At 44.0% G+C, this 21,686-nt stretch overlaps 1 protein-coding gene across 5 annotated transcripts; it reads left to right on the top strand.

Moving 5' to 3' along the window:
- Window positions 1-2,426: 2,426 nt before the first annotated feature.
- znf296 (zinc finger protein 296) lies at window positions 2,427-14,429 on the top strand. Of its 5 annotated transcripts, none has more exons than XR_013933140.1 (4): window positions 2,427-2,669; window positions 6,165-6,488; window positions 10,349-13,522; window positions 13,555-14,429. XR_013933140.1 is itself a non-coding variant. In XM_080428176.1 (3 exons), the coding sequence occupies exons 1-3, from the start codon at window positions 2,618-2,620 to the stop codon at window positions 12,181-12,183; spliced, it is 2,211 nt and encodes a 736-aa protein (XP_080284302.1). In that variant the 5' UTR covers window positions 2,427-2,617; the 3' UTR covers window positions 12,184-14,429. The 5 variants fall into 5 exon arrangements, 2 of the variants coding, with proteins under 2 accessions (XP_080284302.1, XP_080284303.1); XR_013933141.1 differs by having other exon boundaries at window positions 10,349-13,508; XR_013933142.1 differs by having other exon boundaries at window positions 10,349-13,500.
- Window positions 14,430-21,686: the final 7,257 nt, after the last annotated feature.

Here is a 21,686-nt window from a genome sequence, read left to right on the forward strand (position 1 = left end):
ATGTGCCTCCAGGATATGGGGTGATGAAGACACCATACACAATCTTGAGCGCTGGTACCATAGGCTGGTACTGGTAGGCCTATGAAAAGTTCTCAAATTGTTATTGTATACTATGTTTTGCACTCTGTGTGTGTGTGTGTGTGTGTGTGTGTGTGTGTGTGTGTGTGTGTGTGTGTGTGTGTGTGTGTGTGTGTGTGTGACCAGCTAATCTCCAGCACCGTTGGCTTGGTCGCTGTGCTCACACACTCCCTGGATGCCAGAGCAGAACCTCTGCCCCAAATTTTTCACATGGGCCTGTTATAGCGCCACCAGGAGGACGATTTTTTTTTACAATACTCCTACAGATTTTGTCCAAACATCACGGAAATCAGTGCACCTCTGTAGTCATTAAACTAAATGTTCAAATCAGCCTCATGGTGGCGCTATAACAGGCCAATTCACGTTATACAACTAGATTCTGACAAGTCCTGTCAGAATCCAGGAGATTTTGGAGGTTTTTTTGGGGGGGGGCGTGGCCACTAGCCATGCCCCCCCCCCCCAAAGACACACCCTAGCACCCTTACACAACCCAAACACCAATATAAAAAAAATACAGACAAGACTTTGAATTGAAAGTAAAATTACTTTTTAATTAGTCAACATTGCAAAATAAACATTATACACTTTCACTGGAAAGGATTTACAACAAAGCTTACAGTGTTTGTTATTAACTGTTCCACAGAAGTAACAGACTCTGACTGCATTACAATGATCAAAAACAGAGTCAACAGTAACAAAATAAACATTACAACATTTGTTTTGCAATCATTACCAGTTGTCTAAGGTGGACTGAGAGGCTATTCAGGCTAACATAAACTTTAGAAGTGCAGTCACAGTTTTGATCAATTAACGGTGTGTGTGTGTGTGTGTGTGTGTGTGTGTGTGTGTGTGTGTGTGTGTGTGTGCGTGTGCGTGTGCGTGTGTGTGTGTGTGTGTGTGTGCGTGTGCGTGTGCGTGTGTGTGCAAATGTAAAACATGAAATGTAATTGCAAAATGCAAACTTTATCCAAATCACACAAAAGTCAAAAAATATTGTACAACATGCAATGTACAAACATCATGCAAAAGTAGCACATTTGTGCTAAAAACATCACTGCAAACAAAGTGCATTCTACACCAGTGGTCCTCAAACCTTTTTATGTCAAGGACCCCCTAATGAAAATATTTAGTGCCAGGTACACAATACAAGATTTGTGCAGTTAAAATGTTTCATACACATTCAAAATTCGTCACATTATTCCATGATTTCTTTTTTAAATAGCAGATTTCACTGGGGACCCCCTCCTCAAGGACCCCCGCCCTACACAGAAGTTGAACCACTGCCCTACAACCAGTGGCAGTGGTTCTCAACCTTTTTTCAGGCCATGACCCCCAAAATAATCATATTTGAACTGGGGACCCCCCACTCTGACTGGAACTTGGAATTGTTGCAGTTGAGGCATTACATTTATAAAATAGCAGATCTACAAGCTCTCAACGCCTCGCAGCTTGTAGAAAGGCTATTTTCTAAATGTTTGTGTCTTTCTTATATTATTTGACAATTGTTGAATTGGACAATATTTGACCAGTTTTTATAGTATAGTTTGTTGATTACTTTTGAAGCATGAATTTTTGGGGGGTTTCTTTAGGTATTAAAAAGGTCTTAAAAGTCCTTAAATTGTCAATTCACTGTCATCTGGGGACCAGTGGTGGAAAAAGTACTCAAATTATTTACTTAAGTAAAAGTACCAATACTGCAATATAAAAATACTCTGGTACAAGTAAAAATCAAAAATCAAAAATTTACTTGAGTAAAAGTACAAAAGTATTGGCATAAAAATGTACTTAAAGTACCAAAAGTAAAAGTACAAAAATATTTGAAAATAGCCGATCTACAAGCTCACAACGCGTCGCATCGCGACGCGTTGTGAGCTTGTAGATCGGCTATTTTCAAATAGCCATATGTATAAAATAGGGCTAAAGTGGTTAATGTATGTTTCATAATATCGTAATTTATATCTGAAAAGTAACAAGTAACTAAAGTTTTCAAATAATTGTAGTGGAGTAAAAGCACAATATTTGCCTCTGAGATGTAGTGGAGTAGAAGTAAAAGTATTGGAAATTGGAAATACTCAAGTAAAGTATAAATAACTCAAGACTGTACTTAAGTACAGTACTTGAGTAAATGTACTTTGTTACTTTCCACCACTGCTGGGGACCTTCCCCTCTCAAAAATCATGTGGGGACCCCCCTGGGGGTCCCGACCCCCAGTTTGTGAACCACTGCCCTACACAGGGCGTCTGTGAGTGGGCGGGGTCGAGGTTGGAGGCGTGACGCAGACATTTGGCCTCGCCCCCTCCCCCTCGCTGCGGGGTACAGCATGAACTTGAACACTTTCTGACTGCTATCCTTCCTTCACTGACTGCACGCTGCGAGTCCTAACGACGTCCCCGGTAGTGCGCTAGAGTAAATCACTCACGTCCTAATCGTTTGATTACGGCCGATTGAAATAAAGTAATTAGACAGGTGTCGATCAGTCCCAAACAAAGTGCTTTTTGGATACACCGGTCTCACACAGACCCGGTGCAACGAGACAGAAATGTCCAGACGCAAACTTGGAAGTCGACCACAGCACCTGAGTGTGATTCAAGGTAAGTCCGTCCGTGTGACGATATTATTAACGCATCCAAACAGGCTGGGTCCTTTTTTTTTTGGTGTACGAAAGTCTCGATTAAATTCAATTAATAGTTTTGCGCACACGGTTTGGTGGATGTATATTGAAAATACGGGCTACAATAACGATTTAATAGAGATTGTTAAGAAAATGTATTTAATTACTTTGGCTATTTTTGTAGTTATTTAGTTTGCTTATATTGTGTAAAGTCGGTTTTTATTGTCTTAGCATAAGGCAAGGCAAAAAAACTAATTTGTTCAGGCTACACCTTGATCAAGTTACTTTGTTGGTCTACTTTGTCTTTATTGTCTGGGACAATTTCCTCATTGCTTCATTCTTAGAATATGAGACAGACCTTTTGCATAAGACTGGTTAGAGTGTCCAGTCTATAGCAACTGATAGATTGGACACTAAAACTGAATTATGAAAATAGCAAATACAGGCATGGGCCCATATTGCTGTTTACCATATTGATTGATTGATTGAATACTTTATTAACAGTTTGCACACAAAAAAAGCACATTAAGTACAGTTCTATACAAAGTCTGCTAAAAGGATTAAACCCCAAGAAAGCAATTGTTTCCATTGGGGTCCATGTGTTTTCAATTCATCGAAACATTTAATGACAGACAAACATACAATTCTATGCAAAAACATCATATAAACGTAGTAAGTAGTAATCACATGCTTTTGAATCCTATTGAGATTGATCAGTTTAACACTCGGATTGGTGCCAGGAAAGGACAGCGTTGTTTACATAGAAATTCGCCCGTCTAAAAAACAAGAGACATAGTTCTGCTTTTTGTACTGATCTCTCCAACGGAGACCAGTATTTGACCACAGGCCCATATACAGACTCTGCTTGCTGTATGTGCAACAACCGCGCCTTGCATGTCTGCACAAACAGCAGCAGCCCTGAAACAGGAAAGGTGACATTTTTGACTAACCACCGGCAAGAGATCCACCTTTCAACTGTACTGTCTGTACCTGTCCTGTACGTACCTCAGCCGGCCGAGCCTGGGCAGGTGTATTCAGGCCAGGTATCAAGGTGTGCCCCTCACCGTTGGGCAATAATGTTATTATGAGTCAGTGGTTCTCAACCTGTGGGTCGGGACCCCCACATGATGTTTTTTTGGGGGTCCCCAAATGACGGTGAAGTGACAATTTAAGGACTTAAGACCTTTTTAATACCTAAAGAAAAAAGAAAAAAAACATTACTTTGTTGATATTAAGTAATCAACAAACTAGGCTACTTTAAAAACTTGTCAAACATTGGCCGAATTGTCAAATAGTATAAGAAAGAGGCAGAAATTGTGAAAACAGCCGATCTACGGCCTGAAAAGGTTGAGAACCACTGTTATGAGTCACCCCCACCGCCCCACCCCCTCCTCATCCCTCCAAACTGACAAAGATCTCACTGACCTGAGGCCTGTAGTAGCTGTGAGATTGTTTTGCAAAATGGACAACATTATCTTTCTAGGCTGTAGTTGTTTGCTTTAGTCTGAGAATGGATTATTCTCGTGTTTGAGGCCATAGATTCGGAGACATGACACATGGCACCCAGGAGAGTTTACTTTTGAATATATATCCTCTTATTGTTCACATTTTGACTGATGCTTTTAACTCTAACATGTATTAACTGTTGTTGTTGTAGGGACACGCGTCATGAAAGTGAAAAGTACAGGGTGTTGTGCTCGTCTTAAGCATCATCTCAAAGTCAATATGATTGTGAACCACTTCCTATTGACAAACGTTCTATGGGAGCCAGGTAGTGTAAGCTGTGTCTAATTGTGTGTGAAACATGGATAAAGATTCAAGGCGAAAGCTGTGGTTCTCACTGTTGCATTTTTAAAACAAGATGCTTAATTTCCATTACATAACAAAAATGACTGTAGGCCTACTAGTACTAACTGTAGGTAATGTTGAATACACCTGATCTCTTCTGGGTTAGCAACAGGAAGTGGGCAGTGTTGGCTAGCCAGATTGGCTTCATTGCTTTAGAGAGCGGGGGCGGCTTGTAAGTGAAACTAGCTGTTTGATAAAGCAGGACAGTATCTTGTGCTACTGAATAGGTATGCAACAGTTAAACGAACTAATACTTTTTTTATGAAAAATAAATAAAATATTGATTAATATTGTATCCCTATTTTGGGCATGTCATCGTAGGCCAAAAAATAAATTAAAAAAATATATAAAAAAAAATACAACACGTCGCGTTGCAAGACACCATTGTGCGACAAAGTCTAAAATAATGCTGAGCTCAATAAAGTGGTTGTCGATTCATTGATGTATGGAACATTTAAAAAAATATTAAAACTGCGCTTCTCGATTAATCGAACAAGTAATCAATAGAATAATTGCTAAGAAAATAATCGATAGTTGCAGCTCTGCTACTGAACAATAACTATGTCTTTATATGAAAAAGCACACACGCATGCATGAGAATCTTTGGGGACAGGTGCATTGGAAAAAAACACTGGGAAATTGGTGGATCCCACTACTGTGACATTCAAGCTTACAGCTAGAACTTTATTTAGCAGACAACATTTTGATCCACCAAGGAGCTTCTTTGGGTTTTCATTTATAAACCATTTGTACAACTGTATTGCTTGCCAGAAATAACAAATCTTCAACAACAAAAAACATGATGCATCCAATTAGCATTTGATTGACACATTGTTATGGAGTATGACACTTGACAAGCAATTACAATACAGATTGTTAGGACTTCAGCAATATAAACGGAAAACGATACATAATACAAAATCACATGATGGCTAACAATTTAGGTAAATATTATCACAGACAAAATATACTACATTACATTACATACAGTATACTACAACATATCGTTGCTGAAACCATGTACATCTCCATATTTCAACTTTTCATGTTTATGGTAAATGAATGCCATACTTTATCATACAAAGAGTGTTGCACCGACTATTTTCACTATTTTATTGAAATTTTTTTAAATCATTAAAAAAGAAAGGTTTTGGACATACAAGGTGTCCACCCGACCGCAACGATATGCTACTGAACAATGTCTTGATGTCCTTTTGTATTTTGTATAGAATTGTGATTACAATAGTAGCTGCGAGGACAAAGTTGAGATGGCCAGGAAAATGTTCACTTCTCACAATAGTATTTGATCACCCCTCTCTCCGGGCAGAAACCTCATATCTCCATATTTGAATTATTTATGTTTTTTTTCGTAAATTAATGCCCCACTTCATTATACAAGAGTGTCGCACAAAAGTAGTGATAGTAGCCGATCTATAAGCTCACAACACCTCGCAATGCGAGCCGTTGTGAGCTTGTACATCGGCTATTGTCACTATTTTATTACAAAAAAATAAGAAAGGAATGCTTTTGGACATATGAGGTTTCCACCTGACGGTGACGATATCATCAGTAATGTTACTATTAGTGTAAGCTCACCCTCGCCTTTCCCCTCTTTTCATGTTCACAGATGACCCTGCAGAGGACACAGAGGAGAAGCCTGCCCCAGTGGTCAGAGTGCGCAATGAGGGCCGTGACCTCCTGACCTGTGGGCAGTGCAGCCAGGCCTTCCCTCTTGCCCACATTCTGGCGTTCATCCAGCACAAACAGGGAGGTTGCCACGCTCGTAACCAGGCCCCTGACGCCAGCACCCCTCCCTCACCTGCCGGCCGGGCACAACAGCATCTCAGCCACGCTCCGTTAGGGGCAGGTTTTGTTCAGTTGAAGAAAGGGACCGGCAGGGACAGGTCCTGGGAGGTGGAGACAAAGGTGAAGGTGGAGCCTGATAAAACAGGTGGGTGATTGAACAAGGCAGGTTGCTAATTAGTGGTGACTCTGTTTTTTTGTTTTGTTTTTATTTTTTTTAACCCCTCCCCACCCCCCACCCCCTCGACCCCATCCCTACTAACAACTGCTCCCTTCCCTCCCTCCCAGTCCAACTCATTAGTTAGGCGTTGCCATTAGCAGGCATGCGTGAGTTAGCGTCGCACAAGCTAATTGTGTGGAAACGAAGTGTTCTGTGGGCCCTTAAGGGTCCCTGAGGGTTCCATGCTGAGCACCTGAGCTCCGTAGCTCCTTTCCATCTCCCTGACTGTGTGTCTCTTAGGTGGAGTGGCCAGGTAAACACACAACCCTCCCCCCTTCTCTCTCTTTCATCACATTGTAACTGCACCCTGGACAACAGGAGGTCACAATATGGCCTCATATGTGTTTTAAAGTGAACTTAAAGAAAGCCCCATTCAAGCATCGGGTTTAATTTTGTGTGGGAAGTGGTCTGAACCTACAGTATGTGAGGTCTACCAATGTGTGAGTGTTGCACTCCTCTCAAGTGACACACGAATAGAGGACATTGCATCATGTACAGCTCTATCCCCTCTGCTGTATCTTCCACTGTTCTGCCCTGGGCCATGCCAAATGAACCCCTGGGATTCCGTTTGAAGAAGGCAGGGAGACTGTGTTATCAACATCATCATCTCTTTTTTTTTCTATTTCATTATTCTGCTGATACCGCTTTCATCTTACTCTTGACATTTTCCTCCTCGATCTTGGGTATGTTGTGAACTCTGTCTCCTCTCTCATTCTCTCAGCGTGTGTCATAAGTTGAATCTTCTCTGCACTGCTGTTGACTCTAGAGGTTCACAATGATGCCTCTCTGGAAGGTCTTCTTTGTTTTTGTATTTTTCTCATTACGTCTTGTAGGTGTCACTTGGGTTTCTTATCCACTTTAACCCTGGCATCCCTGTTATATTAAAAAGGATAATTATAATTATAATAATAATAATTCAAACAATTCAAAACATTTTCTAATGGGAAAATGGCCGGGCTACAAGATCACAGCGTGTCACATCGTTGAGCTTGTAGGTCAGTCATTTTCGGTATTTGTTGTATGATGAAGGATCAGAAGAATTAAGGAAGAGAAGCAATAGGACAGAGGAGAGTGTGGGCACTGTGGATACTGTCAATAAATATTACATGTCATGGCTGAGGTCAAGCCAATCAAAGAAAAAACAGTTGAAGAAGTTATAACAACATTCCTTTGGGGAACAAAATCGATGTCCAATTGTGAATACCTCATACAAGAGTAAATCAATGTGGTATAGTGTGTTGACTTAAATGGTCATGGTTATTTGAAGGTCATGCTCTAAATTGAGGTTGAAAACGGAGATGGAAGGAAGAAATTACATTTAGAATGTTTTTAGTTGAGCAAGGTCTTGTCAAATGCTTGTGAAGGTGTGACTTTGCACACCCTTCACACGTTTTGAAACCTTCTCCTTGTGTCTCGTGCTCTCTCATGTAGTACTTCCTTCCTTTGTGTAACGTTCAGGGGACTGCTGCCTGCATCGTTTCCTTCTGTCCACAACCTTTCATGTTTTTTTCTGTTTCACTATCTGTTCATCTCTCTCTCTCTCTTTTACTCCTTCCTCTCTGCATTTCTCTGCACATATGAGTTCGGTTATTGGTGCCCACAGGTTTATAGTAGCAGACCTACCATGCACTACTCAAGAGTCACTTGTTTTTTGAATAATGCAAAACAATTTAATTTAGGATTAAACTTTTATAAACAAATCCGGGTTAAATGTGTTTGAATTATTCCTGAGGATCGTATACATCTGACATTCTATATCCGACTGTCATGCTATATTTGATCTATTTCTAATATTGTGAGATTGTTTTTTAGGAGGCATGTGGAAATATTTAGAATGGTCACAGAATAACATGTATTGGGGTTATAGTAGGATGTAGAGGCAGACCTTTTTTGGCGAAAAGACTGATTTAATTATTAAGAGGACATTACATTTAGCTTATTACAGCCTTTCTATTTGGTACATCATACTGTATGTGTCCAGTAGTGCAGTTGGCGGCTCAAACACTGTGATGTTCATCTATCTTACTGTGGGAGGGAGATCGAGCATCTCGGATGAAGGAAAGCTTCTGAAATGACTGAGAGTGAAAGAGCAGTTATTGCACAACAAATAGAGTGTGTGTGTGTGTGTGTGTGTGTGTGTGTGTGTGTGTGTGTGTGTGTGTGTGTGTGTGTGTGTGTGTGTGTGTTGGAGAGAGGAGGATGGGGGTAGTGCATGATGGATTATGGAGGAGCCATGTGCATCTGTCTCATTCCTTTTTATTTATTCTCCTTGTTTGTTTTTTCTCATCTCCAACATCATTCTTCCCCCCATCTTCAACGCACTCTTTCGCTGTGCCCTCTTTCAATTTCTGTATGCCCCCCCCCTCCTCCTTCTTTTCTCCTCCCTCTGTCTCCCTAGGGACAAGAGATTCTGCCTGCTGCTCGTTAGTGCTCCCAGCCAATCTGCATTTTTAATTAGTAGTTATTGCTTCTGCTTAATATTCAAGTGCTACCCTGGGCCAAATGGGAATCCTTACAAAAAAAAAAAAGAGAGCGAGAGGGGAGAGAGAGACGGAGGGAGAGAGAGAGAGGGAAGGGAGGAACGAAAGAGAAACCAACTGGGTATTGTGTTTCACTCCAGGACCCCGAGACAAAAGCCCCCCCTCAGGGAAAGATTTGGAGGGTTTGGGGGCGGAGGGGTGGGGAGAACTGAGGTTGGAGGATGGGTCTGAAGTACAATCCAAAGGGGTGACATATTTTCGCGGTGTCTATCAGCCAGCCCCCTGTACTACATTATTATCTTTTTATCTCATTTTCTTTTTTTCTTTTTTATCTCCCGAGTCCTGATCTACCTCTCGTTTCTTTGCTCTCACACTTCACCCCATTTATTTTTTCCCCCTCTTTTTTTTTTAAGAGCTTGAACTTTTCTTCTGTTTCTCCTCAGGCTAGGTTAAAGGACACAAACACCACAACTCCTCTCCAGACAGAGAGAGAGAGGGAGGGAGGGAGGGAAAGAGAAAGAAACAGTTGCTCTCTTTTTCATCTTCTCTCTCCAAACCCCCCTCCAGTAAAATGCAGAAGGATTTGACTTGAGGAAACATGAAAGAGGCTTATAACAGAGTCGGCTTTGAACCTCTCCTATAAAAAAAAAGAAAGGGGGGAAAAAACTGTTTCCCTCACAATTTTAGGGATCTTCTCTCCAATTTTGATTTATGCAGAAGGCCTCATTTGTCAAGCAGGCTGAGTCAGTGGCTGATTTGCATAAAGCCTTCGTTTTCTCCGTTCTGCTAATTAGCAATTTGCAGCTTAATTGGAGAGTGGCTCTTGGTGAGGAGACAAAGCTATCCATGTATCCATACAGAAATATGTCCATATGTATTTGACGACCCAGCTCCCCTTGCTTGCTAGTCTTTGGCTTCCTGGAGCTTCTGTCTCTGTTTTCTGCATTTTGATCTCTAGCTGGGTCCTTTACCCTTCACTTTCTTCCACCACCTCTTAAACAGTTGAATCCCAAGTGTTAATTTTTCTCTGAAAGTGTACACTTTAAGAGTCAAATTAACACTATGCATTTTATTGTGTTCAGGCTTTCCTCTGAATTTTCATTTTATTTCAGTTGAATTCATTTTGAGAACACTAATCTTGTGTTCAATTCTACCTCCATTGTCTTTTGGAATGTCAGGTCTTTTCTAACATTTATTCACTTAATATTTCAAATGCTGACTGAGATATACTGTTAAACACTATAAAGGTCAAGATAATGTCTTATGTTCTAAACTTACTTTTGCGTGTCTATCTCTCATGTTTTGCAGCAGCCTACGAGCCCACCTATTTCACCTGCCAACAGTGTGAGGGTGTGTTCCCGTCTGCCTGGACGCTCTTGCAGCATGCTCAGCACACTCACTCCTTCAGCATCTACCAGGAGGATGAGGAGGACGGGGAAGAAAAGAGACGAGGAATGGGAATCCTTAAACGCCACAAACCCGCCGCCACTCTGGACCCACGCCACCTCAGCCAAGCCCTGGCCTCTGCCTTCCAGCCATCCGCCCTGCGTCTCCATCTCCCCCGTAAGACTCAAACCTCCACCCCTTCCTCACACGCTAACATGCAGCCTCTCAACTTCTCGGTGCGGCTCAGGGAGCTGGCGGAGGTTAGCGGTACCACCACCACAGGTGGCTTGGTGCTATCTCCGTCCTCCTCTCCGCCAGCGGCGTCACCCTTCCCGCAATCGGGGGCCCTCCGGATAGACTTCCCCTGTGAGCTGTGCGGCCAGGGCTTCCTGTCCCTGCGCAGCCTTTCCGCCCACCGCAGGACCCATGCCTGCGAGAGGCCCTACCACTGCGGCGTGTGCGACCAAGCCTTCTCTCAGAGCGGCCAGCTGGCCCGCCACATGAGGAGCCACCGAAGGGAGGCTGGGGTCGTGGGCATGGGCGGATATGAGCCACTGGATTTGGGCATGGGAGCAATGGAGGAGGATGCAGCGAGGCAGGGGATGAAGGGTAGGTTCCTTGTGCAGGCGTCTGGGACCATGGGAGAGGGGGATATCAGTGGTGGAGTAGAAGTGAGGACCCACTGTCCCTCTGAGCTGGACCTGAGCCTGCCCAAACAGATCTCCACAGGCTCGGGTCTGATGCTCTTGACCTCCCAGCTCAGACCTCCGGAAAGGAACCTGCTCATGCTGTTGCAGCGGCAGAGGGAAGGAGGGGAGGTCGGAGAGGAGGAGACGGAGGGACCGGGCGAGCCGCAGCACACCTCTCCCTGTGCCAGCCCCTCTGAGGGGTCCTTGGAGAGCGGGGAGACGGGGGGCAGTGGGGAGAGTGGCATCGCCAGTGGGAACTGTACCCCTAAGCGACCTGAGCCGGGTGACATGAGAGTTAGGGGAGTCGGAGAGTGGGAGAGTGAGAGGGCAGAGGTCATAGAGAGAGAGAAAGGGTGGAGCTCAAGTACTGCCAGTGAGGTTGTGCAGGAGTGGCAGTGGGAGAACGAGCGTAGGAGCAGCGGGGGAGGGGGAAGCAGCGGAGGAAATGGCAACAATAATAATACCACCAACAACAACAACAACAACAACGGTGGCGTTCCAGGAAGGAAGAAGAAAAATGAAGCCTGCGAGTACTGCGGGAAGCAGTTCCGCAACAGCAGCAACCTAACGGTGCACAGACGCAGCCACACAGGCGAGCGTCCGTACCGCTGCGGCCTCTGCAGCTACGCCTGCGCGCAGAGCTCCAAGCTAACGCGCCACATGAAGACGCATGGCGCCCGCGGGGCTAGGGCCCCCTTTCTGTGCCAGCTGTGCAGCGTGCCGTTCACCGTCTATGCCACCCTGGAGAAACACCTGAAGAAGGTTCACGGTCTGAGCCACGCCAGTGTGGGAACGTACGCGCATGCTAGCGCCATCGGTGCTGTGAAGGTGGAGGAGGAGGACCAAGTGGTGGTGAAGACAGAGGAGGAGGAGACCGGTTTGGATCGGGCGGAGATGGAAAGCAAGATGGAAAGTGACGTAAACCAGAGAATGGAAGCGGAGGCGGGGCAGAACGGACAGCAATACAAGGAGAGCAGTGGAAGTCCAGCCATGGTGGAGACACGTGTTGGGGAGTTCCAATCTGATGGCGCTGCAGACATCAGTGTGGCAATAACTGCTGCTCCCTAAGACCCCTGCTCATTCCTGTGCACACTGAAATTGACATTCAATTGTTCAAGACCACTGCCAGCAATTTGACTGATTCATGCAAATGGGATCATTTTGCTCCACAACCCAACAGGCAATCGATAGAAAATGTTTAATGCAATCTTGCTTAAAGAAAAAACTGCAGAACTACAAAAGGTATAGCAGGCAGCCTGTCATCACTGTTCCTTCTGCTTGCTTTGACGTACATGTGCAGTAGAACCCATTAATTCTGTTCACAAAAGTATGCAAAGCCGCTGGTAGAAACTAAGTGCCTACTTTAGACCACAGAGCAAAACTAGAGCATGTCATTTGGTAGGGGGATTAACAGAACTGTTGAACAGGAAGTAAGCCACCACAGTCCACGCAAACAGGAAAGCACTGTGTTCTGACTACGAAACACAAATAAATGAACCAGTTACCACTTTGGTGACAAGCCAGCCACAGGTGATGTGATCACACATGGGTCTTAATTATCTAATGATACATAAAACACAAATGGGGTTTTGTTCCGTTTAAAATAACAGAAGATCAAGAGAAGATTTTTTTTCCTTTTTCTTCATGATACTGAAACCAGTTGCACCAGCAGAGAAAAGTCATGTCCTGCCACCTAACTGTTCCGCAAAGCCATGTTCCCCTGTCTGGAAGACCATTTAAAGACTAAAGATGTTTGAACAGGAGACGGGGATGAAATGAATCCAAACACTGTCTGCCTGTAGCTTCTCAGACTCCGCTTTTTAAAGGCACTCGGCTGTCACAACACTTGTCACTTAATGTAATGTTTACAGGGCTCATGAGGCCTCGCAAGTCTGCGCTCCTATCTGTGTGACAGTACGTAGCCTATGGATGTTTCTTTTTCGGTATATTTTTATAAATGTGAATGAGACGTTAAAGTCTCAGCTACTGATGGTTCATGTCTAGCTTCTATGCATAAAAAATGCAACTTGACATACATGTGAAACGGGTGTGTTTTAGTTTTCTTCTCTGCTTGTACTTATTGTGGTGGTGTTTTTTTCACATTGTTTACATTTGTAAAGTGTTGAACTGCTTGAAGCTTATGCATGTGTTGCTGCCATTTTGAAATGTTCAGTACTGTTCTTTTTTTGCTTGTGTTTGAATTAGTCCTTATTTATGCTCACTGCATGTTTAACTGAAAAGTCTATTCACTGCTGAACTACAGGGTTGAGAGATTCAGTAATGGCTAGTGATTGGTGGGAGAGTTTTATGGGTACCACCAAATGAGCACTTGTGTGAATGAGGGTGTCAACGTGTGTGCTTTTCTGTGTGTGTGTGTGTGTGTGTGTGTGTGTGTGTGTGTGTGTGTGTGTGTGTGTGTGTGTGTGTCTGTATATACAGGGAAATTCTCGGGTAACACTTTACTTGAACCCTTTGTTCTACCATTTAAAGACGAAGTGTGACATAAATATAATCATTATGGCTAATGTGCACAGGGGGTCAACATGTATCAACATTACTCCAGGAGTGCAAACTAACCACAGATAGCCAATTGTATCCCCAAGACTTCTTGTTAATGTAGCAGTAGTGGCTCAGAGCCTCTGCCTGATGACCAAAAGCCTATCTCCCCCGGTACAGGGGGAATTCCCCTTTTAGGCTAGTGAATATTATGTTGGCTTTCCACGCGGGAGACCCAGGTTTCGAATCCCGGGCGTTACATTAACATTGCAATAACAGGACATGGTTGTGAAGTGTAGTGTTACCAGATCTTTTGTGTCTACTGTGATGACTTTATAGTACCATTTATGGATTTCTATTTCCACTCATGTCAGGGAACCCCTATTTTTTTTGGACATTTTGTGTAAAAACTATAATAAGCGCTTTTGTATAAAAGGTATGGGGATAAATGTTAATGATGGATGTGGGATGAGTGGACTGTTAAGCCTCATTTTAATAGATTTTCAGGCCAACAACACATTCTTAGTTTGAAAAACAGTTATTTTCATATAGTATAGTATAAATTTGGCCAAACTGTTCATGTTTTGTACATAGATTGACAGTCCTTCTCGCTGTTGCCATTATAATTATTATGAACAGCCTGTCACCCCTTTATGCCTTCAACATGTTTTTCCAGCATTCCTGGTTTTGTCTCTTCTCCTCTTCGCCAAACACTTAACTATTGAGAGGCTCAGCTCCACTGTCTTTGTAAACTTGACACCATTTTGTAATTGACCTCGTCACGAGGAGGCTCAATAAAGAAGTGAGGCAAGACATGATTGTGTTTTGTTTGTGTATGTTTTGTGTGTATCTTGTGTACGCTGCACATTTTCTTTTGCGGAGCTCCATTTTGGATCCCACAGCTCAACATTTAAAAAGTTACTAGTCGCAGTACTGGGGTTGAAGGTTGTCTTAGCAGGGTGGCTTATTTCTCTGAGGACCGTCTGCCATCAGCTTATTAATGTTTCATGTGACTGTTGGATTGGAGACCCTCAGTCCCTGTTTACACGCTGCCCTTTGTCTACAAGAACTGTTCATAATTCCAAGAGTGTGTGTGTGTGTGTGTGTGTGTGTGTGTGTGTCAATTTATTCAGTGTGAGCTGTATGTTTTTGACAATGTTATTATGCAGATATGAAGAGGTACATGGGCTTGCAGAGATGTTATGGGACATGGGTGACTAGGATTTCTCAGGGTATAGTTTGTGTGTATGGGGGGAGGGGAAGGGGGAAGTAGGATATACATGGTTGTTTGTGGGCATGTTCCCGTGGCAGTGCCGGGGTGGTGGTGGGGGTGTCAAGGGGTTGCGGTAATTGCTGACTCCATTTTAAGGGCACAAAAAACTCTATGCCAGCATCTCTGGCCTTAACCCCACCCCCTCTAATGGAAACCAAGCTCTATGATCCTTCTAGCTCATTAACAGCGAGTCTTTTAATGAGCTTTCAACAGGGTGGGGGCAGGGCTGATGAGGAGTGTGTGTGTGTGTGTGTGTGTGTGTGGGGGGGGGGGGGACTGGGGGGCATGGCACCAGATGTACACACGCCCACTACGACCAATTACCATTGTGCTGCTGAGAATAAGGAGGAAGTGAGGAGAGAAGCCATTCACTGGCTCCTTGGGCCCAGATGACTCAGTTGATGCCCTTCTTTCCACAAAGAGCAAGAGAGAATGAAAGAGAGAGAGAGAGAGAGGTGGAGGGATGGGTACTGTACAGGTGAGCGAGTGTGGGACAGGTGAGAAGTAACCACCTCTGCTGGTCCCTCTGGATTCTCGGTCAAGTATCTGTGCTTACCTGTCTGTCGGGGGCCATTTGGTGCTCGGATACCCAATTATACAAGGTAAGGTGATACACCCGGTATACAGCACAGTAGCCCCCTGCAGCAAGTGGATGTCTGTGCAAAATGCCTTTTGTCTCCTTTATACGTGCTGGGGCCAGTCCACACACCTCTCTGAACTAGGGCACAATGGTCAGCAGGATGCACACCCAATGAAATGTATCACATCAAACCTTTTTGTCAGAATTCAAGGCATCTGTCCAGAAGCATAAGACAGAGCAGATTGAGACTTTAATCATCAGCTGACCGAGAGAGAGCGAGTGTGTGTGTTCTGACCAGAACCTGCCTCTGGGCTAGTGGTGGGCTTTTAGATCTGTTAAGCGTATCTTTATTCCACAGAGAAGGTCTTTGTTGGTCCAGGGTTGGGAGAGTTAGCTGGAAGACGCAAACATGACCGTGATATTGAAGTGAAAGAGTAAATGAATAAAATAACGTGTATAGACCGATAACTTCACTTTCAGACTGTCCATTCCAAATATGAAATAATATGTGGATGATAGCAGTAATAGCATGCCTTATAGTTATTACAATAGAGACATTGAACAATCCAATCCCCTGAATGGACTGGAAAAGCTACACAGTTTTTACACTTTCAGAGTTAGCATTAGAGTTAGAGTTAGAATTAGCATTCAGGATTTAGTGTTATAGGGGCCACCTCGTGGACATTGTAGAATTAAAACGCCAGCAGTGGCTTCAACTTCCATTAAGAGCAATCTTTGGCCATAAGTTGGTCATCCAGTCAAACTTAAAAAAAAGAAAAAGACTGCGATTACCAGAATTGCTCACAACAAAGGGAATGTAGCTGAGTGTAACGTTTAGTGTAGTATCCTTTAGGCTAAGCCTGAGGTCATAAGAGACTATTACTTTTTATATGAGAGATTGTTTCATGGTGTAAAAGCCAATTAACTCTGTTTTAATTACATTTCTCATCATATGTTGTATGAAGCTTGGCCTCCTATTGTCCCCTCTTTCCTCTCCCCATCCTTGGGGGGACACCCCCTGGCTCAGACGAGACCATGGGCAGAAGGATGAAAGGGAAGACGGATCACGAGAAGGAAAAAGATGTATCTGGGACCAGACAAACCGCAGTGCTCCCTCTCTGCTCTTTATCCTCACATGTTCCCACAATCACCACCCTCCCCTCACCACTCCCTCCTCCCGCAAAGGCCACAGAGTGAAACCCGAACCCTGGAATTATACCCCTTCACCTCTCCTCCCATCCCGCTAACCTTCCTCACAGTGAGAGTGTGAGAGGATACGGTGAGAGGCGACACAGTCCTAGGCAGCCATCCGTCAATCCACGGCTTCTCTCTCTTCTCTGCCATTCAACACCTTCACATAATGAGCACTGGGAAAGACAAGGAGAGTCCATTCTTATGGGGGTTATATAATGTCACTGAATCAGGAAGAGCTCCAGAGGAGGAGCATCAGGCTGTTTGTGGTTTGTGGAAGGAATATAAGAGAGGGTTATGACAGCAATACGGCAATGCGGTGCTAATGAGTACAAGCCAAGCAAGGTTGGTTATGTGATTAAAAAGAGGGGCATGCTGTAAGTATATAGATATCAGCTATTCTTTCAGCCTGAGGCAGGGACTGACACCAAACAAACAAATCGTCCCAGCTACAAAGAGAGAAAAATGGATGAATGAATTATTTGTCCCACAGAATCTAAACTTGGAAATGCAGGCAGAATATTTGCATTATGGACCTTGTAAGAATTCTGGGTCAAGTCAAGTTAACCTTTATTATCCCTAAGGGGAGATTTGATTGGCAGCAAAACGTCCATACTTCATGGTTGTATCTTGATGAAGACATTGTGGTGGACAGTCAGGTACAGTACACAAGAAAACAACAACAACAACAATGCAATCAAACAATGGCTGCAATACACTATCAGCATAATGTCCAATTTAATAAACCCAGTGGATGTAACTGTCTCTGCCCAAACTATGGATGGATGCGGCTGTGACACTAAGACCTAGGGTAGATCTATGCATATGTTTTACTGGGCTATAACCCAAGACCAACAGGGGCCCCCCACAAATATCTGGGCAATATCTTTCAATTAAAGGTTCACCCTGCCTGTACAGTTCACCCTGCCTGGTGTGTGTGTGTGTGTGTGTGTGTGTGTGTGTGTGTGTGTGTGTGTGTGTGTGTGTGTGTGTGTGTGTGTGTGTGTGTGTGTGTGTGTGTGTGTGTGTGTGTGTGTGTGTGTGTGTGTGTGTGTGTGTGCGCGCGCGCGTGCGTGCGTTTTGTGGATGCATATGACCCCATTGACTGTATAAACGGCTGGTATTTGATTCGGGTCCTCCTCCAATCCAAAATCAATTGCTCTTTTTGGTAACACGCTATGCATCCCATGTCTATAATGCATTATAAACACATTTATTTTCGGCATTTTATAATTGCTGGATGCTCAAAGACATTTACTTAAAGGAAGGGTAAGTGATATATATATTTTTTTTTAACAGAAAGTTTTGTATTAAAAGGTATATTCTGATAGTAATTATTGCTATATAGAGTGTTTGTTCAGTAACAGGGGTCTCCCTGTCTCTCCAGCTCTTTAATAAACAGAAAATACATCTTCAGGTAGGTGACAACATTTCAGCCAATCAGGAGAGAGTACCCATTTATCAGCTTAATTTTTTATAGTGTTCCAGTTCCAATTTGTTCAGCTCATTTCTTTGTGTCACCACTTCCAATTTTACTTGTATCCTGATTGAGTTCTTTATCCTGATTGGATAAAATTGGTATCCTGATCTGAAAATGCATTTTCTTTTTTTTTTTACTTAAATTTTTTATCCCGCGATTTTTGTAACCCATTTTTTTCACCCGGTGCCAATTTCCTAAGTGATCCTGGGCACTACACCAGCCCTACACCAGTATTACACCAGTCCCCCACAGTAGGGAGGCCAGGGCCGAGCTCATGCTTCCTTCAGGCATGAGAGCCAACTGACCTTCTTGTCACCTGACAGGGGGGAATTTCCCTGGTTGGACGTAGCGCGTGGAAGGAACACGTTATTCCAACCAGTTCCCTTCCCCTCCATCAGGCGCCCCGGCTGTCATGGGGGAGGCGGTATAGTGACCAGGATTACTACATGTTTTTGTGAGGGTATTGGAGACACGGGGAGAACATGCAAACTCTACACAGAGTAGGCCCTTTCGCCAACCCCACCTAGGGTATGGGCGCTGATGACGCGGAGGAGAAGACACGCCCCCAGCGCCCACAGCGTCCCCGGCGGGAATCGAACCCAGGACCTTCTAACTGTGAGGCGACAGCGCTACCGACTGCGCCACCGTGCCTCCTGAAAATGCATTTTCTGTTTGATTAAGAACTGGAGAGACATGGAGACTCATGTTACTGAACAAACACAATGAGTACTATCAGAATATAGAGCTATTTAACACTTATTTTGACCAAAGAAAATCACTTACCCTACCTTTAAGTAAAGTAATTACATTCCTAAAGGCGTAGGCAGAAACCTTTTGTGTTTTTGCATAGTATATAAGTATATTTTTAAAACACGCACGCACGCACGCACGCACGCATGCACGCACGCACGCACGCACGCACACACACACACACTCACTCACTCACTCACTCACTCACTCACTCACTCATACACACTCATGTTATCATGTTCTCTCTGCACCTGGTGAACTTGCTTGTTAACCTAATGCACACATACTAATTTACACATACGCACGCATGCACGCACGCACTGAGAGACACACAGGATCTGGTCAGGCAAGATTTTCAAAGTTGCATTCAAATAAGGGCAGGAGGTCAGGTTTGGCCTCTGACAGGTGAAAATTCTTTCATGTCTACACCCTGTTGTAGAAGTGCTTAAGGGCAGGTGAACCGAAACCCTCACAAAGAAAAACATTCAAGACCAGAGTCTCCAGATGTCATGGCTGTCCATTGTCATGTATATTCCACAGATCATAGTAATGCCTACTAGCTACTAGGGCTTCGGTACTCAAGTCTGTCCTCAGTCTCATGTCCGGTCTGAAGACCACATTTTGACGGTCTTAGTCTCGTCTCGTCACGTCACAGACCTGGTCTCATCTGCAATTTAATTTGGTCTTGATCTGCCTCTGTCTTGATTTGTATGTCTTACTTTCTAGGTGGTAACAATGGACGGCCGTACCTGAATGGATAGAGAGGCCGCCTGGGTATCAGAACAGTTAGGATGGGTTAAATGCAGGGGACAAATTTCATGTATGTGCAAATGTACTGTGACAAAAAGGAGAGGGGGGTCATGTTATTTATCATTATTTTATTATAACAGTCTTTTCTGTTAAATTCTCCATCAGAAGAACAATACAGATTAGTGGGCACATGGGGGAGGGGGGGGGGAACATAATGGCAATGTCAGTGGTTCGACTCTGTCTGGGGATTGGCGAGTATAAAGGCTTGGGTGAGAGGTGTCTTTCTCCCTCGGGGAAGTGGTAGGGCTGAGGGCCAGTGTCGGGGTCGTGGGATTACAGGGGTCACTGAGGTGTGGGAGTGTCGGCATTGGTTAGGGCGGGCCATTGACCTTTGTCATTGAGGTGCTGGCTGTGTCCTGGCCTCTCAGACCAAACGGACAGATAATAGAGATAGTGATGAATGGAGTTAAATGGACACCATTATACGGATATGTGTCACCATTCTTCTTGTTTGTTTAGTAGTAGTTGTCGGTTTAATCAGGCGAATGATGGAGAAACGGTTTGTGGCATAGGCTTACTGAGGGGTGTGTACAAATCTAATGAGGACAAGACCAAGTGACCCACAAAATATGTCATTTTATTTGTAATGATTAGTCAACTGAAATAAGACTAGAGAGACAAACATACCATGATGAATGTGGGGGGTTAAAATAATTGTCTGTCCACTTCAGAATAGCCGGTGTTCGGCCCGGCTAATAATAAGCCAATGCACACTACCATGTGCACAAACCAGTCGAACAGGTGTGAGGTTAAAGGAGAACTTCACCCTTCACACCTTACCTTCATATAATTGTGCTACATCTTATAATGCTCATTATAAGATGCCACCATTTCGGCCTACTCACGTCACTCTGTGTCTCATTGGTGGGCTATAGACAGATCAGAAACCAGCCTACCAGTGACGTCATCAATGGGGTTTCAAAGCTAATAGAAAATACAGCTTTTCCCTTCCTGGTAAGCTAGCATGCTGAAATAGAAGCCATTGTTCTTACATTAGTGAAAAATATATACAAAGTTTGAAATCTTGCTTGAAATTGACCAAGCCTGCCTACCGATGATGTCATTGGTAGGCAGGTTTCTGAACTGTCCACAGCACAAACAGAAATGGTGCCATATTAATGATGCAATGAGCATTTGTGGGGAGAGGACCACGTTTTATGAGTAGCTATTAAGGTTGAACAATTGGAGAAGTGATCCTTTAACAAATGTCTCTTTCAAGATGCCATATCTCCTATTTATCAATCGATAGAGATTCCACCTCATAGATTTGGGGCTTTGCAGCTTGAATTCAGTAGTTAACTGTCAACGGGCAGCAGGAGAAGGCCGCCATCTAGCGACAGCTTAGAGTTTATTATTTGGAACTGTGCAAAGCGCAGCGCATCCGTCCACAGTGTGGTTTGGTCTTGACCAATAATCATCCATTATTGATCTGTGATATACTTACAAACATAGCCTCCTAGGCAAGCGACAACCCAGACTTGAAATTAATCAGATTATATCGGATATCTGTTTGATCTTGCCTTTTACCTGCAGTAATAATATTTACCCTCTCTCCCACACAAGACCATGCACGAACACAAACACAAACACACACCCACCCACGCACGCACACGCACGCACGCATGCACGCACGCGCGCGCGCGCGCGCACACACGCACACACACACACACACACACACACGCACACACACACACAAATAGCTGATTGTCTCCTCTCTCACCCTCAAAGAATGATGTTAAACGATAAATAAGATAGATCAAAGTGACTCACTTTGACAGATGTTGCCAAATACTCACTTCAAGTGAGTCTTTGGCACCATGTCATTACACTGATCCATGCAGGGCTTATATGACCCCGCCATCGGCGTGTGCATACTTTTCCAAGCTGGCCCGGAATCCGGATCGAAGGAGGCGCTCCAGTGTGGCCCAGGCCCACTGTGGGTGTATGCGCATAAAGTGTATTTAAGCACAGGGCTCATGATGTGAGTGAGC

The sequence above is a fragment of the Gymnoscopelus braueri genome (assembly GCF_963280865.1).
Source record: "Gymnoscopelus braueri genome assembly, chromosome: 5".
NCBI classification, from domain to species: domain Eukaryota; kingdom Metazoa; phylum Chordata; class Actinopteri; order Myctophiformes; family Myctophidae; genus Gymnoscopelus; species Gymnoscopelus braueri.

Excerpts from the sequence above, each read along its gene's own strand:
- znf296 (XM_080428176.1), top strand. The coding sequence starts at position 2,618 with ATGTCCAGACGCAAACTTGGAAGTCGACCACAGCACCTGAGTGTGATT. Across the intron at positions 2,670-6,164 it reads GCACCTGAGTGTGATTCAAG|ATGACCCTGCAGAGGACACA; the intron begins GTAAGTCCGTCC and ends TCATGTTCACAG. Across the intron at positions 6,489-10,348 it reads GGTGGAGCCTGATAAAACAG|CAGCCTACGAGCCCACCTAT; the intron begins GTGGGTGATTGA and ends CATGTTTTGCAG.